The 20674-nt window shown below is 43.6% G+C and overlaps 1 protein-coding gene across 2 annotated transcripts; it reads right to left on the bottom strand.

Moving 5' to 3' along the window:
- Positions 1-3829: 3829 nt before the first annotated feature.
- Positions 3830-14373, bottom strand: tmem120b (transmembrane protein 120B). Of its 2 annotated transcripts, none has more exons than XM_023808661.2 (12): positions 14205-14373; positions 12988-13106; positions 12766-12882; positions 12536-12595; positions 12267-12362; positions 12078-12167; positions 11165-11230; positions 10905-10966; positions 10710-10802; positions 8418-8482; positions 7833-7901; positions 3830-5696 (listed from the first exon to the last, which is right to left on the bottom strand). In XM_023808661.2, exons 1-12 carry the CDS (start codon positions 14265-14267, stop codon positions 5580-5582), a joined length of 1017 nt encoding a protein of 338 aa, XP_023664429.1. In that variant the 5' UTR covers positions 14268-14373; the 3' UTR covers positions 3830-5579. The 2 variants fall into 2 exon arrangements, with proteins under 2 accessions (XP_023664429.1, XP_023664430.1); XM_023808662.2 differs by lacking the exon at positions 14205-14373 and adding an exon at positions 13644-13965.
- Between the last annotated feature and the right edge of the window lie 6301 nt (positions 14374-20674).

The raw sequence follows: 20674 nt of genomic DNA, 5'->3' as shown, positions 1-20674 counted from the left end.
GTACACCTCGGTATGAAGAAGGGGCCACGGTAGTACTGTTCTTCCTATTAAGCACACTCCCATTAGAAATGGTAAACGAGGAAATAAACCACTCGTCGTTAATGATTAAACACGATAGAGTGGAAACCAAAATGATAGGGAAGTTATAAGGTCACTTAACCGATACCGTCACGCCTAACACAAAGCTTCCATGTAATGTGACTTTAGATCGGCAGCGCATTCCTTGAAATATGCGAGCTCCACCTATTACGTGTAAATCCCATGCAGTATATTCTCCTGGAGTTGCAATTTGTTTTCTGTTTCAGCTTCACAGTTTCTTGTCCACATTTCCTGGTGCTGTAGTGTGGGCTAAAGATTTGCTGTAGTAGGCTAATTTCAGAGTAACGTATTTCCGGTCCGATTCATGCAGAAAATATTCCAACATGGCATTTCTAGCAAGCTAGCGAGTTGCAGTACTTGTTTGACTCACAAGCGACGCCCCTATCCCGAATTAAGGAGAGAGCACAAGCAGCATCAAACATTGGCTCTCAAACTCGCGTTTATGTTGTTCACCGAGGAAATCCCCGTCTTCCATCCACACAACTTTCTGTATTTACTGTCCCGTTTGTTCGTTAATGGCCAAAAGTTAGACCAAACCGGTCGGACGCACCGGAAGACTGCAGACCCTAGAGTCATAAAGTCAGCAACAGCGCGGACTAGCGGCGAGTCAGTTGTAATGCAATTAGATGAGAAGCCACTCGATGCACAATAACCTCAAGGGACGGTTTCCAAAAACATCTTTGTGGAAGGAGTGTTTTCTCTTTATCACAGATGAAGTTATACACTCCAACAAACTCTGGGAGTGGTTTTACTTGTTTGCTTGAGTTTAATCGTCTGGGAGATATAATTAGTATCTGTTTTGATTGCAGTTTTAATCTTCTTTGCTGTCCATTTTAGGATGATGTTAGAATTCGGATCGTGTATCGTTTGGGTTTTTTTTCCCCTAAAACATTACTTTAAAAACGGTGCCAGTACCGAAACGGACACGGAACCAACAGGCACCTTAAAAAAATAAAGCACAAAATGATAGTCGATGCTATTAAACGACGGATTTTTATTTCTAAGGCAAATTTGAACTTCACCTTGAACAATATACACTCACCTAAAGGATTATTAGGAACACCATACTAATACGGTGTTTGACCCCCTTTCACCTTCAGAACTGCCTTAATTCTACGTGGCATTGATTCAACAAGGTGCTGAAAGCATTCTTTAGAAATGTTGGCCCATATTGATAGGATAGCATCTTGCAGTTGATGGAGATTTGTGGGATGCACATCCAGGGCACGAAGCTCCCGTTCCACCACATCCCAAGGATGCTCTATTGGGTTGAGATCTGGTGACTGTGGGGGCCATTTTAGTACAGTGAACTCATTGTCATGTTCAAGAAACCAATTTGAAATGATTCGAGCTTTGTGACATGGTGCATTATCCTGCTGGAAGTAGCCATCAGAGGATGGGTACATGGTGGTCATAAAGGGATGGACATGATCAGAAACAATGCTCAGGTAGGCCGTGGCATTTAAACGATGCCCAATTGGCATCGTTTAAATGGGGCCTAAAGTGTGCCAAGAAAACATCCCCCACACCATTACACCACCACCACCAGCCTGCACAGTGGTAACAAGGTATGATGGATCCATGTTCTCATTCTGTTTACGCCAAATTCTGACTCTACCATTTGAATGTCTCAACAGAAATCGAGACTCATCAGACCAGGCAACATTTTTCCAGTCTTCAACTGTCCAATTTTGGTGAGCTCGTGCAAATTGTAGCCTCTTTTTCCTATTTGTAGTGGAGATGAGTGGTACCTGGTGGGGTCTTCTGCTGTTGTAGCCCATCCGCCTCAAGGTTGTGCGTGTTGTGGCTTCACAAATGCTTTGCTGCATACCTCGGTTGTAACGAGTGGTTATTTCAGTCAAAGTTGCTCTTCTATCAGCTTGAATCAGTCGGCCCATTCTCCTCTGACCTCTAGCATCAACAAGGCATTTTCGCCCACAGGACTGCCGCATACTGGATGTTTTTCCCTTTGCACACCATTCTTTGTAAACCCTAGAAATGGTTGTGCGTGAAAATCCCAGTAACTGAGCAGATTGTGAAATACTCTGACCGGCCCGTCTGGCACCAACAACCATGCCACGCTCAAAATTGCTTAAATCACCTTTCTTTCTCATTTTGACATTCAGTTTGGAGTTCAGGAGATTGTCTTGACCAGGACCAAACCCCTAAATGCATTGAAGCAACTGCCATGTGATTGGTTGATTAGATAATTGCATTAATGAGAAATTGAACAGGTGTTCCTAATAATCCTTTAGGTGAGTGTATCTCCTTAACTGTTAAAATATTACTAAGTATATAAACATAGCTATAGGCATTTTAACCGTGCTTAATGTAACCACTAGATAAAGTTAGGCGTCTGCGGACATCAGCGAGAGTTAATGTTAACTAGCGATGGCTCCTGACAAGCAGTGATGCTTCTGTTGCCTGAACTTCAGAGGGAAGATATTTCAATCGGCACCGAAATGAGCTACCGAATCTGCGTTGCAATATGGTCCGGTACATACCGATCAACTTGACTATATTTTTCTTGATTTATGCAAATAATAAAACCCTCCATCAATGACAACACTATGTCAGAGAATTTCTGGTTATGATTAGATTGAGTGTGTGCTTCCTTCCTGCGGCATCACTGTATCCCTCACGCCTCCCCCGTCATTCCACACACATCAAGGCGTTAGATCATGGGCGGTCCTCCCATTAAGAAGAGAGGCATACCGGGGAAAATTAGCTGCGCATGCACAGCGCAAGGAGAAACGTATAGGCCTATCTAATAAAGATGTAGTTCTAGGCTTAATTCAGACAAAATCATTCTATTATATAGATCAGTATTTTTTTTAGTTATTTGTGAAACTGCACCCCAAAGAGTGTTAGTGTTATTTTAAATTATGAAATCTTTATTTTCAAATTATTTAAAAACATCACATCCTTGCACAATGTGAGTACTGCATCTGGGTCCATTGTGATGTTGCAATTTACATATTGGGACTGGGTTTCGGTACCCAACCCTAGAAAGATGAGATTTTCATTCCATTTTGGACACCTGGGCTCTACCAGGTCAAATGTCCTTACACAGGAAGATGATCTTCTTCTAAACCACGAGGAAGACTAAAGCCCCAGACCTGCAGCCTTTTTCCAAAGTCAATCATCTTAATTCCCAATGTAAATTAAGTTAAACATTCCTACCACTAGGATTAGTTTTTAAATTTTTTTGATCATCGAACCACGTATAGGGTATCCTATAGCGAGCAGCTGTTAAAAGAAATATTCTACAAAGCTAAGGATCTCATCTAATTGCAGAATTGCAGTTGAATTTGCATTAATCGCAAATAATGTTTTCTAGATAAATCAATAGCCTGTAACCATTTGAAAATGAAGGCAGGACTAAGCAGCCAGACATAAGGAAGATCGGATTATGATAACTGGAATCCTATGCACCACCCTGAGCCACGCCCCTTAAGGTTCCCTGGAGATTCCACGCCCCTTAAGGTTCCCTGGAGATTCCACGCCCCTTAAGGTTCCCTGGAGATTCCACATCTCTGAAGCTCTGCATAGAGCACTACTTTTATAAACTGCAGTAGCAAAGGGAAGACACCAAAACTCATCATTGTAGGCACAGAGCAGAAAGTGTACACCCACTGTGTAATCATCACTTATAAGGAATGTGTTTAGAGGTACTCTGCAATCAAAGCATTTAGATAACTACCACTCCATATAGTGCCAAAACTAGACAGACATTTCAGCAATGTTTTATTTCTCACGTGTTGGTAAATCACACAGGGCAATTAAAAGCCCTACATTTATTCAGTATCGCCATGCCATTACATGGTGTTACAGAAATTATGCTCAGACAGATGAAGGTCTAAACAGCGTTCAATCCAGGAGCTTTCAAATTCAACCTAACATGTAATAAGTCACTCAGAGCTGCAAGGGAGTGTATTTATGGGACTTGGTGTTCAATGCAGCTAGGGACAGGTTACACATAAGCCAATGTTTAAAAAAAAAAAAAAAAAAAATCATGCAGACATTTTTCCCCAAACAGCAGAGTCAGTGGTTGAATATCACCTAAGCTCTGACTCCTGGTAATATTCTGGAGCTGGCGAGTGATGGGGTTTTGCCTGCCTCAGACCGGTTATTCTACTACCTCCCATCAGGTTAAACTGGGAAGATCATCGCACAGCAATCTCATCCCATATGGGCTATGCATCCTCCCTAATTCATTAGGAGTCCATTATATACAAACTGTATTGACTCATTGTGCATTTCTGTGTCAACAAGGACACGAAGGCTGATTTATATTTCAGCAGACAGCAAGATGCACACCTCTCCAGAAATGTTAACGCAGGTATCGGGTTACGGCGTACAGTACGCAGCTACCAATGTTGGAGATTCTACTCAGGCGTATAAAATCAGCCTTAACACCGCATGTCCGTCTGTTTGGTTGTGCATGATCAAATCCACAGACCTGGGAACAACAGTCTCCTTTAAAACTCAGATAAGCAGCAGCGCCAAACTGCAGCAGGAGCAGAGAACAAAATGTTACTTATGACAGCAATGATGGAAGAGGCTGCTTCCTCTAACCTCTGATCTGCGCCAGGTCTCCTTGACTGGGAACATCCTGAACTGTAACCCAAGACACTGGGCACCATAGTGGTAAAGAGAAAAAAAAAAAACAAAAAACTTTCGAGCGAAATTGCCAGTCCATTTCTGTACCATTTCAACATCCAGCTCTATACGAAGGTCAAACAGGAACCAACCTTATTAAACACTGTTTGCCCAATACCTACTATCAGATTGGCCTTATCCCAAAAATGGCAGACAATAGTTTCACGTTTCACTTTCTCTGATGTTACTGACCAAAATGTCCTTCAAAAAAAAAAACAAATCTAAGAATAAGTGTGAGTAGAAAATAACTACGTTGACATATTACACACATAAAATAAGCATATGGACCAAACCTGGCAAAAGTCCTGTCAGTTCCAGAGCAGCAAAATCACCATTTAAATGGTGGACAAAGAGCAGCCACAGGTGAATGGACGGCGACTTACACTTTCATACGAATCACCCAAGAGGCATTCTCCGCCGTGACAGCACCGACGTCTGTCTTCAGTCATACATCCAAATGCTTTGAGGATGTTTAATACCAAAAAAAAAAAACATCCCTCCTGTCACACACTCACACAGCAACAATATGATCCATATGGCCTTGTGCGTGCACATGAATTAACAAGAGCCAACTTGCTGTCAACAGAAAAGAGATACAAACAATTTTAAAAAATAACCGTGAAGAGAAGCCAGCCCTTCCTACGGTGTAACTGCAGTACGGAGGCGTTTGTTTCCACGCTTTTCCTTGGCTATCAGTTGAACAGCAACAGAAAAGGACCCCACAAACTCTCTGCTACCCCTTCTTAAAATGAATATTTTTTAAACCAATCCGCATTGCTCCATTTGTCTACATGGCCACTCTATGGCGAAGCCAGGCTTCACTCCTTTTTTCCCAGTTTCCCTTTATTCTTCTGGAACTTCTGATGGACGACTTTGAGTGTAGTCAGAAAGTTCCCGAGGAAAAGGACGAGGAAGGTTAGTGCCAACATCAGTACCTGGGTGGGGTGGGGTGGGGTGGGGTGGGGGGCGGGTGGAATAAAAACCACAGTAAATAAATTTCACAAACACTGGGAAGTTAACTTTTCGGGCGTAGCAAACAAATTTGCCCACATACAGATACACAAACATGTCAGGCAAAATTAATCATAGGGAGGGGAAAAAAAATACCATTGTTCTTTTAGTTTATAACACCTCTTAATTATTCTCTTGATGGTTCAATTAGTTTTACGTATATTTTAAGAAAGCATCCACTTTTAAATTCTTACTTTAACCCAGTGGTTCCCAAACTGGGGGGCGCAGAGGTATTGCGGGGGGCGCACCAATGGGATAGCCTCAGGGGCATGTGCCACCCTAAAATAATCTCTTCACAGGCTGGACGACTAAACAAATAATGCAGCGCAACATTACAGTAACTAATAATAAATAAACCACTAACTTACGTGTACAATTAGAGCATTTATGTAATTTATTTAGACTTTATTTTACCAGGTAAATTAACCGAAAACCAGTTCTCACTGCTTTACGTGATATTCGGGAGAAATAGAAGATAACGCATCGGAACTGCCTGGGATACAAACGTCATACAAAGGACACGTTCTTCAGCCAATAAGGGCAAAGTTGTGTCGCATGGACGCTGTTCCAGATTGTTCAGCCGGCTGAGAGGTGCTGTACGATCTGTCTTAAGTCATCTTGCTCTTGCAAGGTTTTTGTACCATGTGACATGGTGATGCGTGACGACGTTTTGCAGCGCCGGACAAAAAAAATCTAACCATATCATAAAAAACGAGGTTTAAAATTTTCTACATGAAGTGCATGGAGACTATCAATTAATGGGTATGATTTAGTGTTTTGTGCTATAGTATAGGCTGAAACCTGCGGTTATCATTAAAAACAAAATGCGGTAATCATAAGACAAACTAATTTGTGTAAGCCAATGAATATTAACAGGAATGTTAAATCTGCATTTGCATAATTTCAAACTTATGCTGGACTTTTATTTTTAATTGATTGCTCTTTTTTCTCCCACAGTGGTTAAATTGCACCATTTGTATTTTGTAATTGTATTTGTTTCGCTCAATTAGAAAAGGGAGTTGTATTTCAAATAAAGTTTGAATCTGAACCTGTGTAGTTTGAATGGGGGGGGGGGGGGGGCTCAATAATGTTCCTATCTAGAAAAGGGGGGCCCTACAGAGAAAGTTTGGGAACCACTGCTTTAACTGAATGCACTTGAATTAATATCTATATACAGACGCTCCTCTATTTATGAACAAGATACGTTCCGAACGGCTGTTCGTAACTTGAAATGTTCATAAGTCGTTATTCAACATCATTTTAAGGGTACTCAAATATACATGCATAAGTAAGTATGGGTCATGCCCTGCTCGTGCCGATCCTCCTGTGTGCCACACCTCCCTCGCTACCTCGTGTGGAATCCCCGTGTCATCAGCTGTTTCTAGTTGTGTTAATTAGTCTTGTGTATTTAAGTCCGTGTGAGATTATGTTTCCCGAGTCCGGTCATTCTGTCACGCATTTGGCACGGGGAAGCAGTACGAAATCAGGTGAACATAGAGTTTATTTTGGGGAAACACACTCAAGAACATGAAAACAACGTCAAGATGTTAATGACTGGACTGGGGAAACATACTCTAACATGGACTTAAATAGACAGCAACAATCAACATGACTTGAATATACTATGATATAAAGTCAATACATGTTTTCTTATCGTAAAACACATTACTAATGATACATAAAACAAAAATGGATAATGGATGCACAGAATATTTTGGAATAAAAATGAAGTAAACTTTGCTCTCAAGAGAGCACATCTTACCGATACGCAAGTACAAAGAACGGGAATGCTGGGAGTACGCACGCTACGCTGTTGTGCGGCGGGAGTAGCGGCCAGCATTCGTACTAGGCAGGCAGAACAAACTTTGATGTTGCGGACAGGAAACGGGAGCCTAACAAACGCAATTTGGACTTACAGTCCTCTTCGTTCGTATGTCTGAAAGTCCGTAAGTTGAAGGTTCGTAAGTAGAGGAGCGTCTGTGCACTCCTTTAAAATTAACTCAGCATTTCCAGCGAAACTAGTTATTGCAGTTGTTGTTGCCGCTACATAGCAAACTCACCTGCCACTCCTTGCAGTCTTTGTGACTGGCCAGCTCAAAGAGAGAGACAGCATTGTAGAGCTGCCAGAACTGCAAGAGGGACAGAAAAGGTCACAGTGAGATGAGAAAGGTGAACACAACCAGCCAATAGCAACCAATCCGGCTCTACGCTAAAACTGTCGCATGCCGCTTACTTGCAGGCATAATTATCGGTGAGGGTTCACCACTGTTTGTTATAACACCTTGACATGTTGTGCAGTTCTACCAGAGTCTTGTTGCTTATTTAGTTGCATCACAGTTCTATATAATGTGCCAAACTCTGTTCATGTTAAATCTGCCCCTCACCTGCAAACACACAAGCATTTGTTCCAAAGTATTTTTAGTCACTTGTCTGTACATAACAAAACGACACTGAAAAACAGTTGCTAAAGTATGAAACTAAAGATGTCACGTGAAACGGCTAATTTGGCCCCTCATGACAGTCACGAATGATCAGGGGGTCAACAGCTGCCCTCCTCTCAGAATGGATGCCCCCCCCCTTACAGTTTCATCCCGATTCGTCCCCCCCACCTCTTGCTGCCAGTGATATCACAGGCTCATACTTACATGGCCGAAGAAGAGGAAGGGCAGGAGGAAAGTGAGTCCCCTCCACATCCAGGACTGAAAGCCCTCTGAGCCAAGAGAAAGAAATGAGGCAGATATAATTGGACTCCCAACATCCAACAGCAGTGTTTCCCAATCCGGTCCTCAGGGACCCACAGACAGTCCACATTTTTGCTCCCTCCTAGCTCTGAAGCAAAAATGTGAACTGTCTGGGAGGGAGCAAAAACATGAATCCACGGTGAGTCCCTGAAGACCAGAGTAGGAAGCAATGCATTAATATGAAAGAAGAGTTTTATTTATTTTTTAACATGGCTGTGCTGAGATTTCAAACGGCTCGGACCTCAATGGTGTAGTAGCTGGTAAACTTTGAGCACGTGCAGATCGTTACGGTCATTTGCTTTCGATCTGAATAAGTTTGCAATCTTAATTCCTGTGACACACATCACTGGGGGAAGGGAGCTAAATTTAGGATTGCCGAAATGTCAACCATTTCACCTCAAACCTGTTCTCCAAAAACACTGCTTCCAGGTAGAGGAGGGCGACATAGCCTCAAAAGTATATCATGATACTTAAAGGAAATCTCCGATAATGGCATTTATCATGATATACAAAGAAATAATACTGAGCAACATTTTATTGGTGATCCCAGCTTGCAGGCCACAGCATTTATTAGTGCAAATAAAATTCAGGGTATGTTCCATCCTCCTTTTCCCAATGAGCTACTGTCACTGATGACAGACTAACTAATTCAAAGTGTGAATCTATTGCCACAAGATGCCAGCAGCTCCAATATAGTGTAATAGTAGTGACACAGCATCATATACAGTGATACAGCTCAAGTCAACTGAAAGCACAAAAGTAGCCTAGGTACTGTTTTCCCTGTAGAACATAACTGATTACTGCTTTACTTCAAAAATAACTACCTTAACCTTGTAACTCTTCAGCAGTTTGCACAATACCGTGACCTAATAAAATTGACCTCAAATTTTAAGTGCAAATGCAAACAAAATGTAACACCAGCACTATGCACGAGCACCTGAAGAGGAAACGCATAGGCGCTATTCTGGATGATGGACCGTCAGTAGTACGGAGAGCTTTTTAATATTTTTGTCCTTGTAGCTGTTAAATACACTAATTATTAAAGCCTTAAAGTCGTCTGCCTGCTAAAATCTGAGGTTATTCTACGTCGATTGACGTGCCAGTGTGTGGGATCCTGCGCATTGTGCTTACAGTGTTATAATGTAAAAATTGAAACGAAAAAGGAAACTAATTTAAAAATATATATTTGTTAAATTAAATAAAAATTGTAACTATTTACCTAAAAAAATAAAAAAAAAAAAATCAGACTTTAACCTTCAAAATCCGACCAGATTTTGTGCGATAGACATTGATTGGCGTAAATTGCAGAGCGGACTGCATGCTTGATCACAGCGTTAACTTGAATCTATACTTGATATTGGGTTGCGACTGAGCCGGCATGGTAAAAATTGGGGCGCGGTGCAAAAACGGTTGAGAACTACTGGATTAATCTATAGAAAATAGTCGTCAGTGGCAGCCCTAAACCCCTCGCATCGCTAGGTCATTGATATGGCGAGGTGACACTTTATCACGTAAATATTTATCGTGGACAGTATGATATGGCGCAGCCCTACTTCATGGTACAATATCAGAAGACAGAAGGTTTTAAACAAAGACCTCTCTGCAGTAAGGATGGTTGGACAGGCCAAAATGTAATGGTCAGGGGTTAACCTGCACAAGACGCTGCAAGAATTTCCAAGCTCAGCACAAGTACAAACATGAGTGTGTATTCCAGGCATCCAATGTGCTTCTTGGCAGCTTGGATTCCTCTGAATGTCTCCTACACCATTGTGTTGAGAGGTGCTGATTGTTTTTTAAGGATGTAACATGACGTGATGAGGCATGTCGCTGTATTACAGATGCTCCTCTACTTACGAATTTTCAGACATACGAATGAAGAGCACTGCAAGTCCAAATTGTGTTCCTTGGGCTCCCTTTTCCTGTCCGCAACATCAGTTTTTTTTTCTGCATGCCAATTCCGCCTAGTACGACTTCTGCCCACTACTCCCAGCAGCGTAGCGTGCGTAATCCCAGCATCCTAGCTCTTTCCGACTTATGAACATTTCAAGTTGCGAGCGGCCGTCGGAACGTATCTCGTTCGTAAGTAGAGGAGCATCTGTCTGTGTATATTAGTAGGACTATACAGATAGCTTTTCAAAGAACAATATTACGTTTTTCAGATGATCTGTCTGATAGGTAACATTTTAAGCATCCTACCGACTGTCAGGTCAAGCTGGTTCCTCTCCCCCAAAGCCCGTAGTCTATACAGGCAGCCACTTTGGTAGTAATACTGCAGAAACTGTACAAAACCTGCAGGGCAAACAACAGTCAGTCCTTTTCCACGGATGGCCGACAGTGGATGAGGCAGTACCAGACAAGGAAGTCCACGTGATGGATTTAGTGAATGCTTACTTTGATAGATAGAGAAGTCGAGAAACTGATTCCGGAACATTTGATAAACCACCCCATCCGGCCTGTTCGGAAGGACAAGGGAAGAAGGGCATTCTGTCATGGCATTACTGACACGCGGCCAGTTATCCAGAATCGCTTTCAGGAAGCATGTGGGGCATGCGTGGGGTCACCCCGGACCCTCGCAGGGCCCTCCACTCACACACAGGGGCAATACAAAGACACTGCATCAATCAAAAAGGAAAAAAAGCAATCCACCTTACCAGGTCAGCATCACACCTGACAGGAACGTCGAAACGTAATGATGGGATACCCACCAACCTTTTATTCTGGAAAGAAGGGGGGGGAGGGGTTACAACAATTAACAATTCATACCCAACCAGGTCACAGTGCTGAACTTTGTTTTCCTTTCTATAAGACCACCATTAAAAAAAACACCATAATGTTGCCTGTTCATGTTTATTAAATTATGATTATTACAGAGAGCTTCTTAATGTATTTTGTCCTTGTAGCAGCTAAATACACTCATTATTAAAGGCATAAAGACATAACGTTGCCTGCTACCATAGAATCTCCATTGAATAAGTGTTTGAGAAAGTGTTTAGGCTAGAATCTGGGCTTTTTCGTGAAACCCAGAAAAATATATAGCGAGCCCCATCAGGGAATAAGGCACCCCGCAAGTGCACCATTTCTGCAGAACTCATAATCTCCCAGTCCACCTCTTAGATCAGGGGAGGGCAATCTTCCCCAGAAATGGCTGTTGTGTATGTGGGTTTTCACTGCAGCTACCTAATTAGATTATAAATCAGAGGACTGATTGGCTGAGGAGCCGCACATCTGGGTTCGAACAGCGAAATCCTACATATACCCTGGCCCTTTGCGGATAACATTGGCCACCCCCATCCTACATTACTGCGCTGTGTACAAGCAAGGCCTGCAGAGCCTAAACTCATGGTAGTTAAGGTGCAGAAGCTTCATATTTCTGCAGGAGGACACGAGGGTCAGGTGAAACCCTCCCTCCACCTTTAATGCCACGTCTGGCCAATCACATCCCCTGCTGCCTCAGTCAATTTTAGTCAGTTGCTCTCATTCACTTGATTAATTTATTAACTGCTGACTGCACTCCTTAACTGCTACATGCTACTCCGTCCGCACAAGTAAGTGTCTCCCATTTACCTGGACCCATTGTTTATTAAAATACTCTCCCGGATCGTCAGAGTGCAATAGTACCAGACGAGCAGGAAGTTGAATATTTCATCAGTAACCCTGCAACAGATGGAGAAGCCATTAAAAACATGTATTTAGTGAAGAGGTCATGATCTGTTATCCAAAACGAGGGAAGAACATCTAAATGGGGCAACACACCGATAATTGAGTATAAACCTGGAGGATATGGCTCCAAGCAGAAGGATGATGGTCATGTAGAGCTTGAACTTCTCATACTCATCTTTGTAGGCAAATCTATCAGGGGAGAAGACAACAGCAGTGTGAAATCCAGAGCGATGGACCAACAGCAGTCCGACAGGCACATAATGCACACGAGCATGCGTGCAAAACTGCATCAATCTCTCCTACACAGAGTTATGTTCACTCAAGAACAGGCATTACTGAAAATGCTGACAAAATTTACTTACTTTGCTTGGTTGCTAAGTAAAGTTACATTCACATTGCCCAGGACCAAGTTTAAGTACAACCTAAAAGAACAAAACATAAAAGATATTTAAGAATGTAACACAAAAGTCAGTCATTCTTGAGTCACAACCGTAGTAAAACTGTTCATTCTATCTAGCATCAGTAAATATTCAGTGACATTTTACACTACTGATGGAGTATTTCCTTTTAGCTAAAACTTGTCATATCTTACCCATTTTTCTTTGGCAAATATGCTTCCATATCAAAGAAGACATGTTGCTTCTCTTTGATTTGTGTCTGTATGGCTTTTATCTGCTCGGATTCCTTTGGGTCACTTGTTTTCAAACATCTGTGGGAAATCAAGTCAGACCTTGTTCAGCCTGTTGACTTAATCAAACTTGTACATAATGCATTAAATGCAAAAACCATACACTGCTGTTTTGGTTCTACTGACCTGAGGAGATTGTAATTCAGATCCCTCAGACTTTTCCTCTGCTTGCTAACAGAGTTGCTGCAGAGGGTCTGGAGGTTGGTGAGTTCATCTAGTTTGTGTCTGTAAACTTTGTGAGTTTCCTGGGGGGAGGCAATAATGGAGTAAAAAAAACAGGTACACATTTGTTTTTTATGGTGCTGATAATAAATAATAGAAATAACAAGGTGTTAGGTTAAAGATACAAGAAACCATATCCTTATGTCAAGCATGACATTATTCTTGCTGGAGAAATGACTTAGAAAGGCAGTGACAACACAATATAGGCCTACTTGTGCAAAATAGAGTTTTCAGCGTCGAGTCTTCTCTAGGGAATAGTGACTTAACATTTTGGAAATTAATTCTAAAGATAAAATAATATCAAATAAATATCTATTGCTCAACTTGTTCTGATTTTTGTATTTGGTTGATTGCTGTTTTGTAAAGACTGGTGAAAAGATGTTGCGCAATAAACATGTACAACTGAGTCACATCTGTATAAAGCAATTGTCAGGCATGTAGTAAGTCCCTGTGTAATCACGGATATCCATCAGCAATCGATTTAACACACATTGACAGGAGTTTACGACAGTATTAGAACTTTGTCTATGCCTAATCCCATTTTTACGCGGATTTCTTACCTCCCTACGTGTATCTTAAAAATATTTAATTTGCCTTTAATCGTTTCCCCCATGGATCAAAACAGAAAAGGATACCGCAAGACATTTTAACCACTGGGGCGTCCCCGGAAACTTGCTTTAAGGCCATCTGCTTTTTAACTAGAGGAGTGACCATTAACTTTTAAAGAGATCACCATAACACAATAACTGGCAAGAAAACTCATCAATCTGCCGGTAGTTCACAGGCCTTGCTATTGTGGAGCGCATCAAAGTACGCGGGGACACTCGAGACCTCAATTCTTTCCCAACATACAGATATTTAAACTGTCCGTATTAAAACACGTGTCTCGTGATCAACGTAAGCCAAGATAATTTAAAAAGTGTTTTGGATTAAAAGTAAACGCGGTCAGGCGACTTAAACAGACACCATTCTCCGAAGACACGTTCCTGACTAATAACGTCAGCTACCCACAATAAAAAGTGTTTAGTGTTTTAACCTTACATATATATATTCAGTAAACCGTCAAAGGTATAGGTAATCTGCCCAGGTCTAGCTAGATGACTCGCCCAAACGGAGCGCACCTGTAACTGCCGGTACTCCTGGTCGATTTCTTCCCATTCAGCCTGGCACCTCTGCAGTGACATTGTATCTCCCCCTCTTCCTATCCGGTCCCTGGCACAGATCGGCCGCGACTCGACACTCTCCTGCAAGGCGCATGTGCGCACCGCAGTCACGGCACTACACGGCGCCAGTGACGTAACAGCGATTACGGTCTGCGAAAGGTTCCCAGCCAATCGGATGCGTGGCTGGTCTAGTCCAATCAGCTGGGACAGCCACGGTCTGAGCTTCTGGCTGGTTTGATACAGTGAAGGATCGATAGTATATCCCATTATCCCAAAAACGTTTTTTCTTTTTATTCCACCTGCTTAGACAATATCACAACACAATAATCGATGCAAATAATTCCAAACTGGTCGATGATTTCTTCATTTGAAGAAACTGATCTTACCGGCACAGTTATGTTTAAATATTAAAAAATCTCTAGTAATGTTGGATTTATCTTCAACCAAATTGCTGTTTTCTGTTGATAAAAAATATTCCACAATTTCTGTCAAGCGCGAACCCTACCTCAAATTACATGCTTGATGGCGCAGTTGTGCTGTCGCGGTTGATGGACCGATGTGATGATGAATAGTATGAAACGTACCGTGTTAACTTGATTGGGCTTTTCCGCCAAGAATCGATCATTAATTATTGGCAATGTTTATACAAATGAATATGTTCGTATTATTTAGAAACAAATTATGTATCAAAATAGCGGAGGGGGCTGAATCCAACACCTGCATATAGGCTACACAAAGCAATGACAATTAAGACATGTTTTGTCGAATAACATTAAGTTCAGTTGTGTGAGGCAAGATTTTCCAGTTGCCCTCATATTTTTCCTTGAAGGTATTTTATCTAAAGATAAAGTCATACTCGCCATTTCATCTAGATATAGCAAAAAATATACACTGGGTGGTGAGAATTATCACTTAAGTTATTTTTGTTACTACGAAGACATAGTTTATAGTGCTTATCTTAATCATGTCGCTAAACCTTTGAGAAAATCGCGCACGACTCATCGCGCACTCTGAAAATGACTGAAGTTAACTGATGAAAACGACTGAGAACTTGACTAACGGCATGACTTGAGTAAATGTCATCGTAGAAGTTCTTGATTTTGTGCTTATGCTAGAAATGTTGTGTTTAAACAACGGTTGGAGATGCTATATTGTGAATTATTTTGCATCCTGCGCCCACGTTGCCTTTAAACTGCATAAGATCTTTGCATGTTTTAGCTGAAGAGCTAGTGTTCTGTTCCGCTTCAGGTATTTCAAGCTTTAAGTTACTTAATTGATCGAGAATCATTAAGTAATTTATTATGGAAATAATTAATCACATTCAGATATAGTCTGAATCTTTGAAAATAAAACGTTTAAAAACAACAAATCAAAAATAAATAAATATAAAATTTAGAAATCAGCTTAAGTAGTTGTTCCATAGTGTCACGCCCTGCTTATCTGCCCCTCCCATTTCTTGTAACGCGCCTGTGTTTGTCTCTCCTCTTGTTCCTGCCCCCTGGTTAACGTGCTCCAGCTGCCTCCTGTTTATCCCCTTGTTAACCCAGTGTGTAAGTGCCTGCCAGTCCTGTCTTTGCCAGTGCTGTTGATGTTGCTCCCTGCTGTGTCTATGGTTAGACCTGTTTGGCAGTATCCCCCACGTGATCCCTTTTGTTTCTTGCCCTGGTGAGTTCAATCAAGTCCCTACGTTTCCCCTTAATCCTGCTTCTGAGTTCTCTGCCCTCCCCCGCAAGTGACAGAATGCTGGATCTCCCCACACCTCAGCATATGGCTGGAGCACATGCCATGGAAATCCAATGCCTGTTCATGGCTTATTTAGAGCTGCTTGCACTGCCGTGGTGCTCCTCTCCCTGGAGAGCTTAACCTGCCTCTTGGATCTACCTGGGTGGATTGCCTCCCTCTCTCCAGATGCCCTTGTGGAGGAGGCGATGATGATAGTGAACATGGTGCATCCAGACCCTACAGTATGAAGTAAACATGGTGCATTCTGTAGAGGAGGAGCCCTTTCCCGATAAGGCAGTAGTCCCAGCGCTTGATTCAGTGGAGGCAACTTCATCCAGGTCTGTAGAATCTGCTATGGAAGAGCATGGTGCTTCCTCAGCTTGCTCTGGGGAGCCCTGTGGCTTTCCGTGAGTGCTCATTGATGGGAGTGAAGGCTGTGGAGGCTAGCTGAGTCCGCTCCTGGTCCTGTCTTTCCCGGCCCAACCCTGAGCTCTCCTTCCCTCCGGCTGCTTTGCCCAGTCCTGGAGAGTGCACCACTGCACTGGACCTAAGAGCCTGAGGCTCCTCGGCCACGGGAGCCCGGCCTGGACAAGGCCGCTCGGCCACATAACTTCATGAAATGCAAGTATCAACTGTTCCGACATTCCATGTCCAGAGATGTTTGAGCTCTACCTGATTTCAGGGGCTCCTGGCCAGTCTCCTGAGATGCATCTGTCGAGCTCCACCAGCCTTGCTCTCTGCCTGTCAACCCTCCGCTGTCCTCCAGCCCTGAGCCTGCCTGCCTGGTGGTCACCTGCTCAGGGACAGTGAACTTGGAGGAGGACCTGCCTGACCTGACCTGAGTGAAATCCCTCTGGTCTGGCCCTGTGTCCTGCTCTGTGGACCATGGTTGCTATCCTGAACCTGAACCACCCCTGTGTTCTGGCCTGAGGGGCTGGCCAGGCCTTGGTCTCCCAGAGAGGAAGACAGGGGTACGTCATCCATGGCTGCAGTGCCTGCCCCTTCCTTACTCCTTGCCCTTCAGGTTCCCCTGAACCCTGGGATGCCCCGTGTCCATGGGTTGAAGCCCCACTTCCCAGGGCCTAAACAAGCCCCCTCTGAAGTCAAATCCCCATTCATGTCTTCCCTGTTTTTGCACAGCTGTCCTTCTACAGTCTTCTTTCAGTTGACTCCCCTGATGTCCCTTTCCCGGTTCCCTTGCCCTGCCTTTTCCCTGTTCCCCATGTTCGTGTCTGTCCTGTCCTGTATCTCCACCCTGTTCATTCTGCTGTCACCAGCCCTGCCTGTGTGCACTTCCAGAACCCATTAGTGTCCTGTCAGGTCTAGCTCAGTGTCCAGTATGTTTTGCCCTTATGTCCCTGGTCTGGTCTTATGTGGGTATTTATCTGTGTTGTCCATGGCCCTCTTGTGTCTGTGGACTAGCACCTGATAGATGTTCTGGCTGTAGTCTGTTCCCTTCTTCTGACTTGCACATCTATTACGTCTCTCACTCCTCTTGTTTCCTGTCCCCTTAACTTGCCTCCTGTTAATCCCCTTCATTAATCCAGTGTATGATTACTTACCAATATTGTCTTCCCCAGTTCCATCATTGACGTCACTCCCTGCTGTGTCTGTGCAGACCTGCTCCTCAGTCTTTTTTTTTTTTTTTTTTTTTTTTTTTTTTTTTAAAAATCACGTGCTCCAGCTGCCTCCTGTTTATCCCCTTGTTAACCCAGTGTGTAAGTGCCTGCCACTCTTGTCTTGGCCAGTGCTGTTGATGTTGCTCCCTGCTGTGTCTATGCTTACACCTGTTTGGCAGTGTCCCCCACGTGATCCCTTTTGTTTCTTGCCCTGGTGAGTTCAATCAAGTCCCTACATTAATGAAATTAGAGGGGCAACAACGAGACGACCCCCAAAACAGGAATGGTTTAACAGGTGGGGGCCACTGACATGTTTCCCATATCTTATCTGACTGTTTTTTTCTAGTTTTGCATTTGGCTACAGTCAGTCACTACTGATAGCATGAGGTGATACCTGGACCCTACAGAGGTTGCACAGGTAGTCCAACTCCTCCAGGATGATGCATCAATACGTGCCATTGCCAGAAGGTTTGCTGTGTCTCCCAGCAGTCTCAAGGTCATGGAGGAGATTACAGGAGACAGGCAGTTACTCTAGGAGAGCTGGACAGGGCTGTAGAAAGTCCTTAACCCATCAGTAGGACCGGTATCTCCTCCTTTGCAAAGAGGAACAGGATGAGCATTGCCAGAGCCCTACAAAATGACCTCCAGCAGGCCACTGGTGTGAATGTCTCCGCAGCGTGTGGCTCAGTGGGCTAAGCCGCGTGCCTGTAATCACAAGCCCAGCCTCAGCACGTCTGTGGGTCCTTGAGCAAGACCCTCAACCCCCAGCTCCCTGGGCGCCGCTACAGGTGGCTGCCCTTCGCGGAGAACTTACTCTACAAAGAGCAAGTTGAGGGAGGCGTAAAAAGGATTACCCCACGGGGATTAATAAAAGTGTGAATTATTATTATTATTATTATTATTATTAAAACAATCAGAAATGGACTTCATGAGGGTGGCCTGAGGGCTTGATGCCCTCTAGTGGGCCCTCTGCTCACTGCCTGGCACCGTGTAGCTCGATTGGCATTTGCTATAGAATACCAGAATTGGCATGTCTGCCACTGGCACCCTGTGCTTTTCACAGATGAGAGCAGGTTCACCCTGAGCACATGTGACAGACGTGAAAGGGTCTGGAGAGGCCATGGAGAACGTTATGCTGCCTGTAACGTTGTTCAGCATGGCTGGTTTGGTTGTGGGTCAGTGATGGTCTGGGGAGGCATATCCATGGAGGGACGCACAGACCTCTACAGGCTAGACAACGGCACCTTGACTGCCATTAGGTATCGAGATGAAATCCTTGGACCCATTGTCAGATCCTACGCTGGTGCAGTGGGTCCTGGGTTCCTCCTGGTGCATGACAATGCCCGGCTTCATGTGACAAGAGTATGCAGGCAGTTCCTGAAGTAATTGATACCACTGACTGGCCCCCACGCTCGCCTATCCAACAGAACACCTCTGGGACATTGTTTTGGTCCATCCGACGCCACCAGGTTGCACCTCAGACTGTCCAGGAGCTCAGTGATGCCCTGGTCCAGATCTGGGAGGAGATCCCCCAGGACACCATCCATCATCTCATTAGGAGGATGCCCTGACGTTGTCAGGCATGCATACAAGCACATGGGGGCCATACACACTACTGAGTACGATTTTGAGTTGCTGCAATGAAATTTTGGCAAAATGGACTAGCCTGCTGCATCATTTTTTCACTTTCACTGATTTTCGGGGTGTCTTTTAATTTAGCCCTCTGTAGGTTGATAGTTTTCATTTACATCAAACGATGTGGCATCCTTTCGTTCCCAACACATTACCCAGTCCCTATCAGTATAAGATATCCAGTATAGATATTTTCTTCCATTGAGATCTGATGTGTTTTCTAAGTGTTCCTTCACAGTTTTATAAACACCTCATATACCATGTATATTTACTATAAACATTATAACATTTATCTATGTATCTTCCAACAGCTTTTTCTGGTCAGGATAAATGCCTGGAGCCTATGCTGGTCAGAATAGGGCAGAAGGCTGGGAGAACACTCTGGATGTCAGTCCACTGCAGGACAACCACTCAATACCATACAGTATAGTATAGACACTAGTTAGCCTGATTACATGACATGGGACATGACACAGGGAGATCATGCAAACTCTCCCTCTAAAATAACCATCTCTAAGCCGGGGAGAGGGCAAAAGAAATTTGGAAATAATCATTATTCAACTTCTAAGCTCTGACCTGGGAACCGAAGACAAAAATAAGGGATCCGATTTCCATGGTGTGTTCTGTACTTTCTGACACAGCACATCCAATGTGAGCTGTGGAGCTGGACCTCACTGTGAAGGAGATGGCCAGGGAAGCCTGGAGAAGCCGGACCTCACTGTGAAGGAGCTGGCCAGGGAAGCCTGGAGAAGCCGGACCTCACTGTGAAGGAGCTGGCCAGGGAAGCCTGGAGAAGCCGGACCTCACTGTGAAGGAGCTGGCCCGGGAAGCCTGGAGAAGCCGGACCTCACTGTGAAGGAGCTGGCCAGGGAAACCTGGAGAAGCCGGACCTCACTGTGAAGGAGCTGGCCAGGGAAGCCTGGAGAAGCCGGACCTCACTGTGAAGGAGATGCCGGACCTCACTGTGAAGGAGATGGCCAGGGAAGCCTGGAGAAGCCGGACCTCACTGTGAAGGAGCTGGCCAGGGCGGTTGCAATAACCGCAATATTGCAATCCCATTATATTGATATGCCAACTGCAAGGCTTGGCAAGCAACTGCCACAATCGCAATACTCACTTTTTTTTCTTTATCATGAGGTTAGGACCTTCTTGTTTTACACTTCACTGCATGTATATTGACGATAACTAAATTCATAATCAAAATGAGTTCTGTACAGAAGTTTGTATAGTCAGTCCTTTTACAACACGTGATATCAGACCACAAATCTGTTCTAACATAATTTATATATTAGTGCCCAAGTAAAATACAATGCAGAATCATACTTGTATTTGCACGATTTTCAGTTGGAGAGAAAAGCACTATGCAAACTATAACGCAATATGGTCATAGTGAGAAACTTGTAAAGGAATCGTTCTTTTGAACCAGTTCTTTTCAGTAAATTGGTCAAACTGGTT

Source organism: Paramormyrops kingsleyae, chromosome 7, assembly GCF_048594095.1.
Source record: "Paramormyrops kingsleyae isolate MSU_618 chromosome 7, PKINGS_0.4, whole genome shotgun sequence".
NCBI lineage: Eukaryota > Metazoa > Chordata > Actinopteri > Osteoglossiformes > Mormyridae > Paramormyrops > Paramormyrops kingsleyae.
Note: the sequence above shows the minus strand (reverse complement) of the source record. Positions and strands in the feature narration are given on the sequence as shown.

Excerpts from the sequence above, each read along its gene's own strand:
- tmem120b (XM_023808661.2), bottom strand. The coding sequence starts at position 14,267 with ATGTCACTGCAGAGGTGCCAGGCTGAATGGGAAGAAATCGACCAGGAG. Across the intron at positions 12,168-12,266 it reads AGGTTTATACTCAATTATCG|GGTTACTGATGAAATATTCA; the intron begins GTGTGTTGCCCC and ends CATCTGTTGCAG. Across the intron at positions 8,483-10,709 it reads CCAGCTTGACCTGACAGTCG|AGGGCTTTCAGTCCTGGATG; the intron begins GTAGGATGCTTA and ends CTCTTGGCTCAG.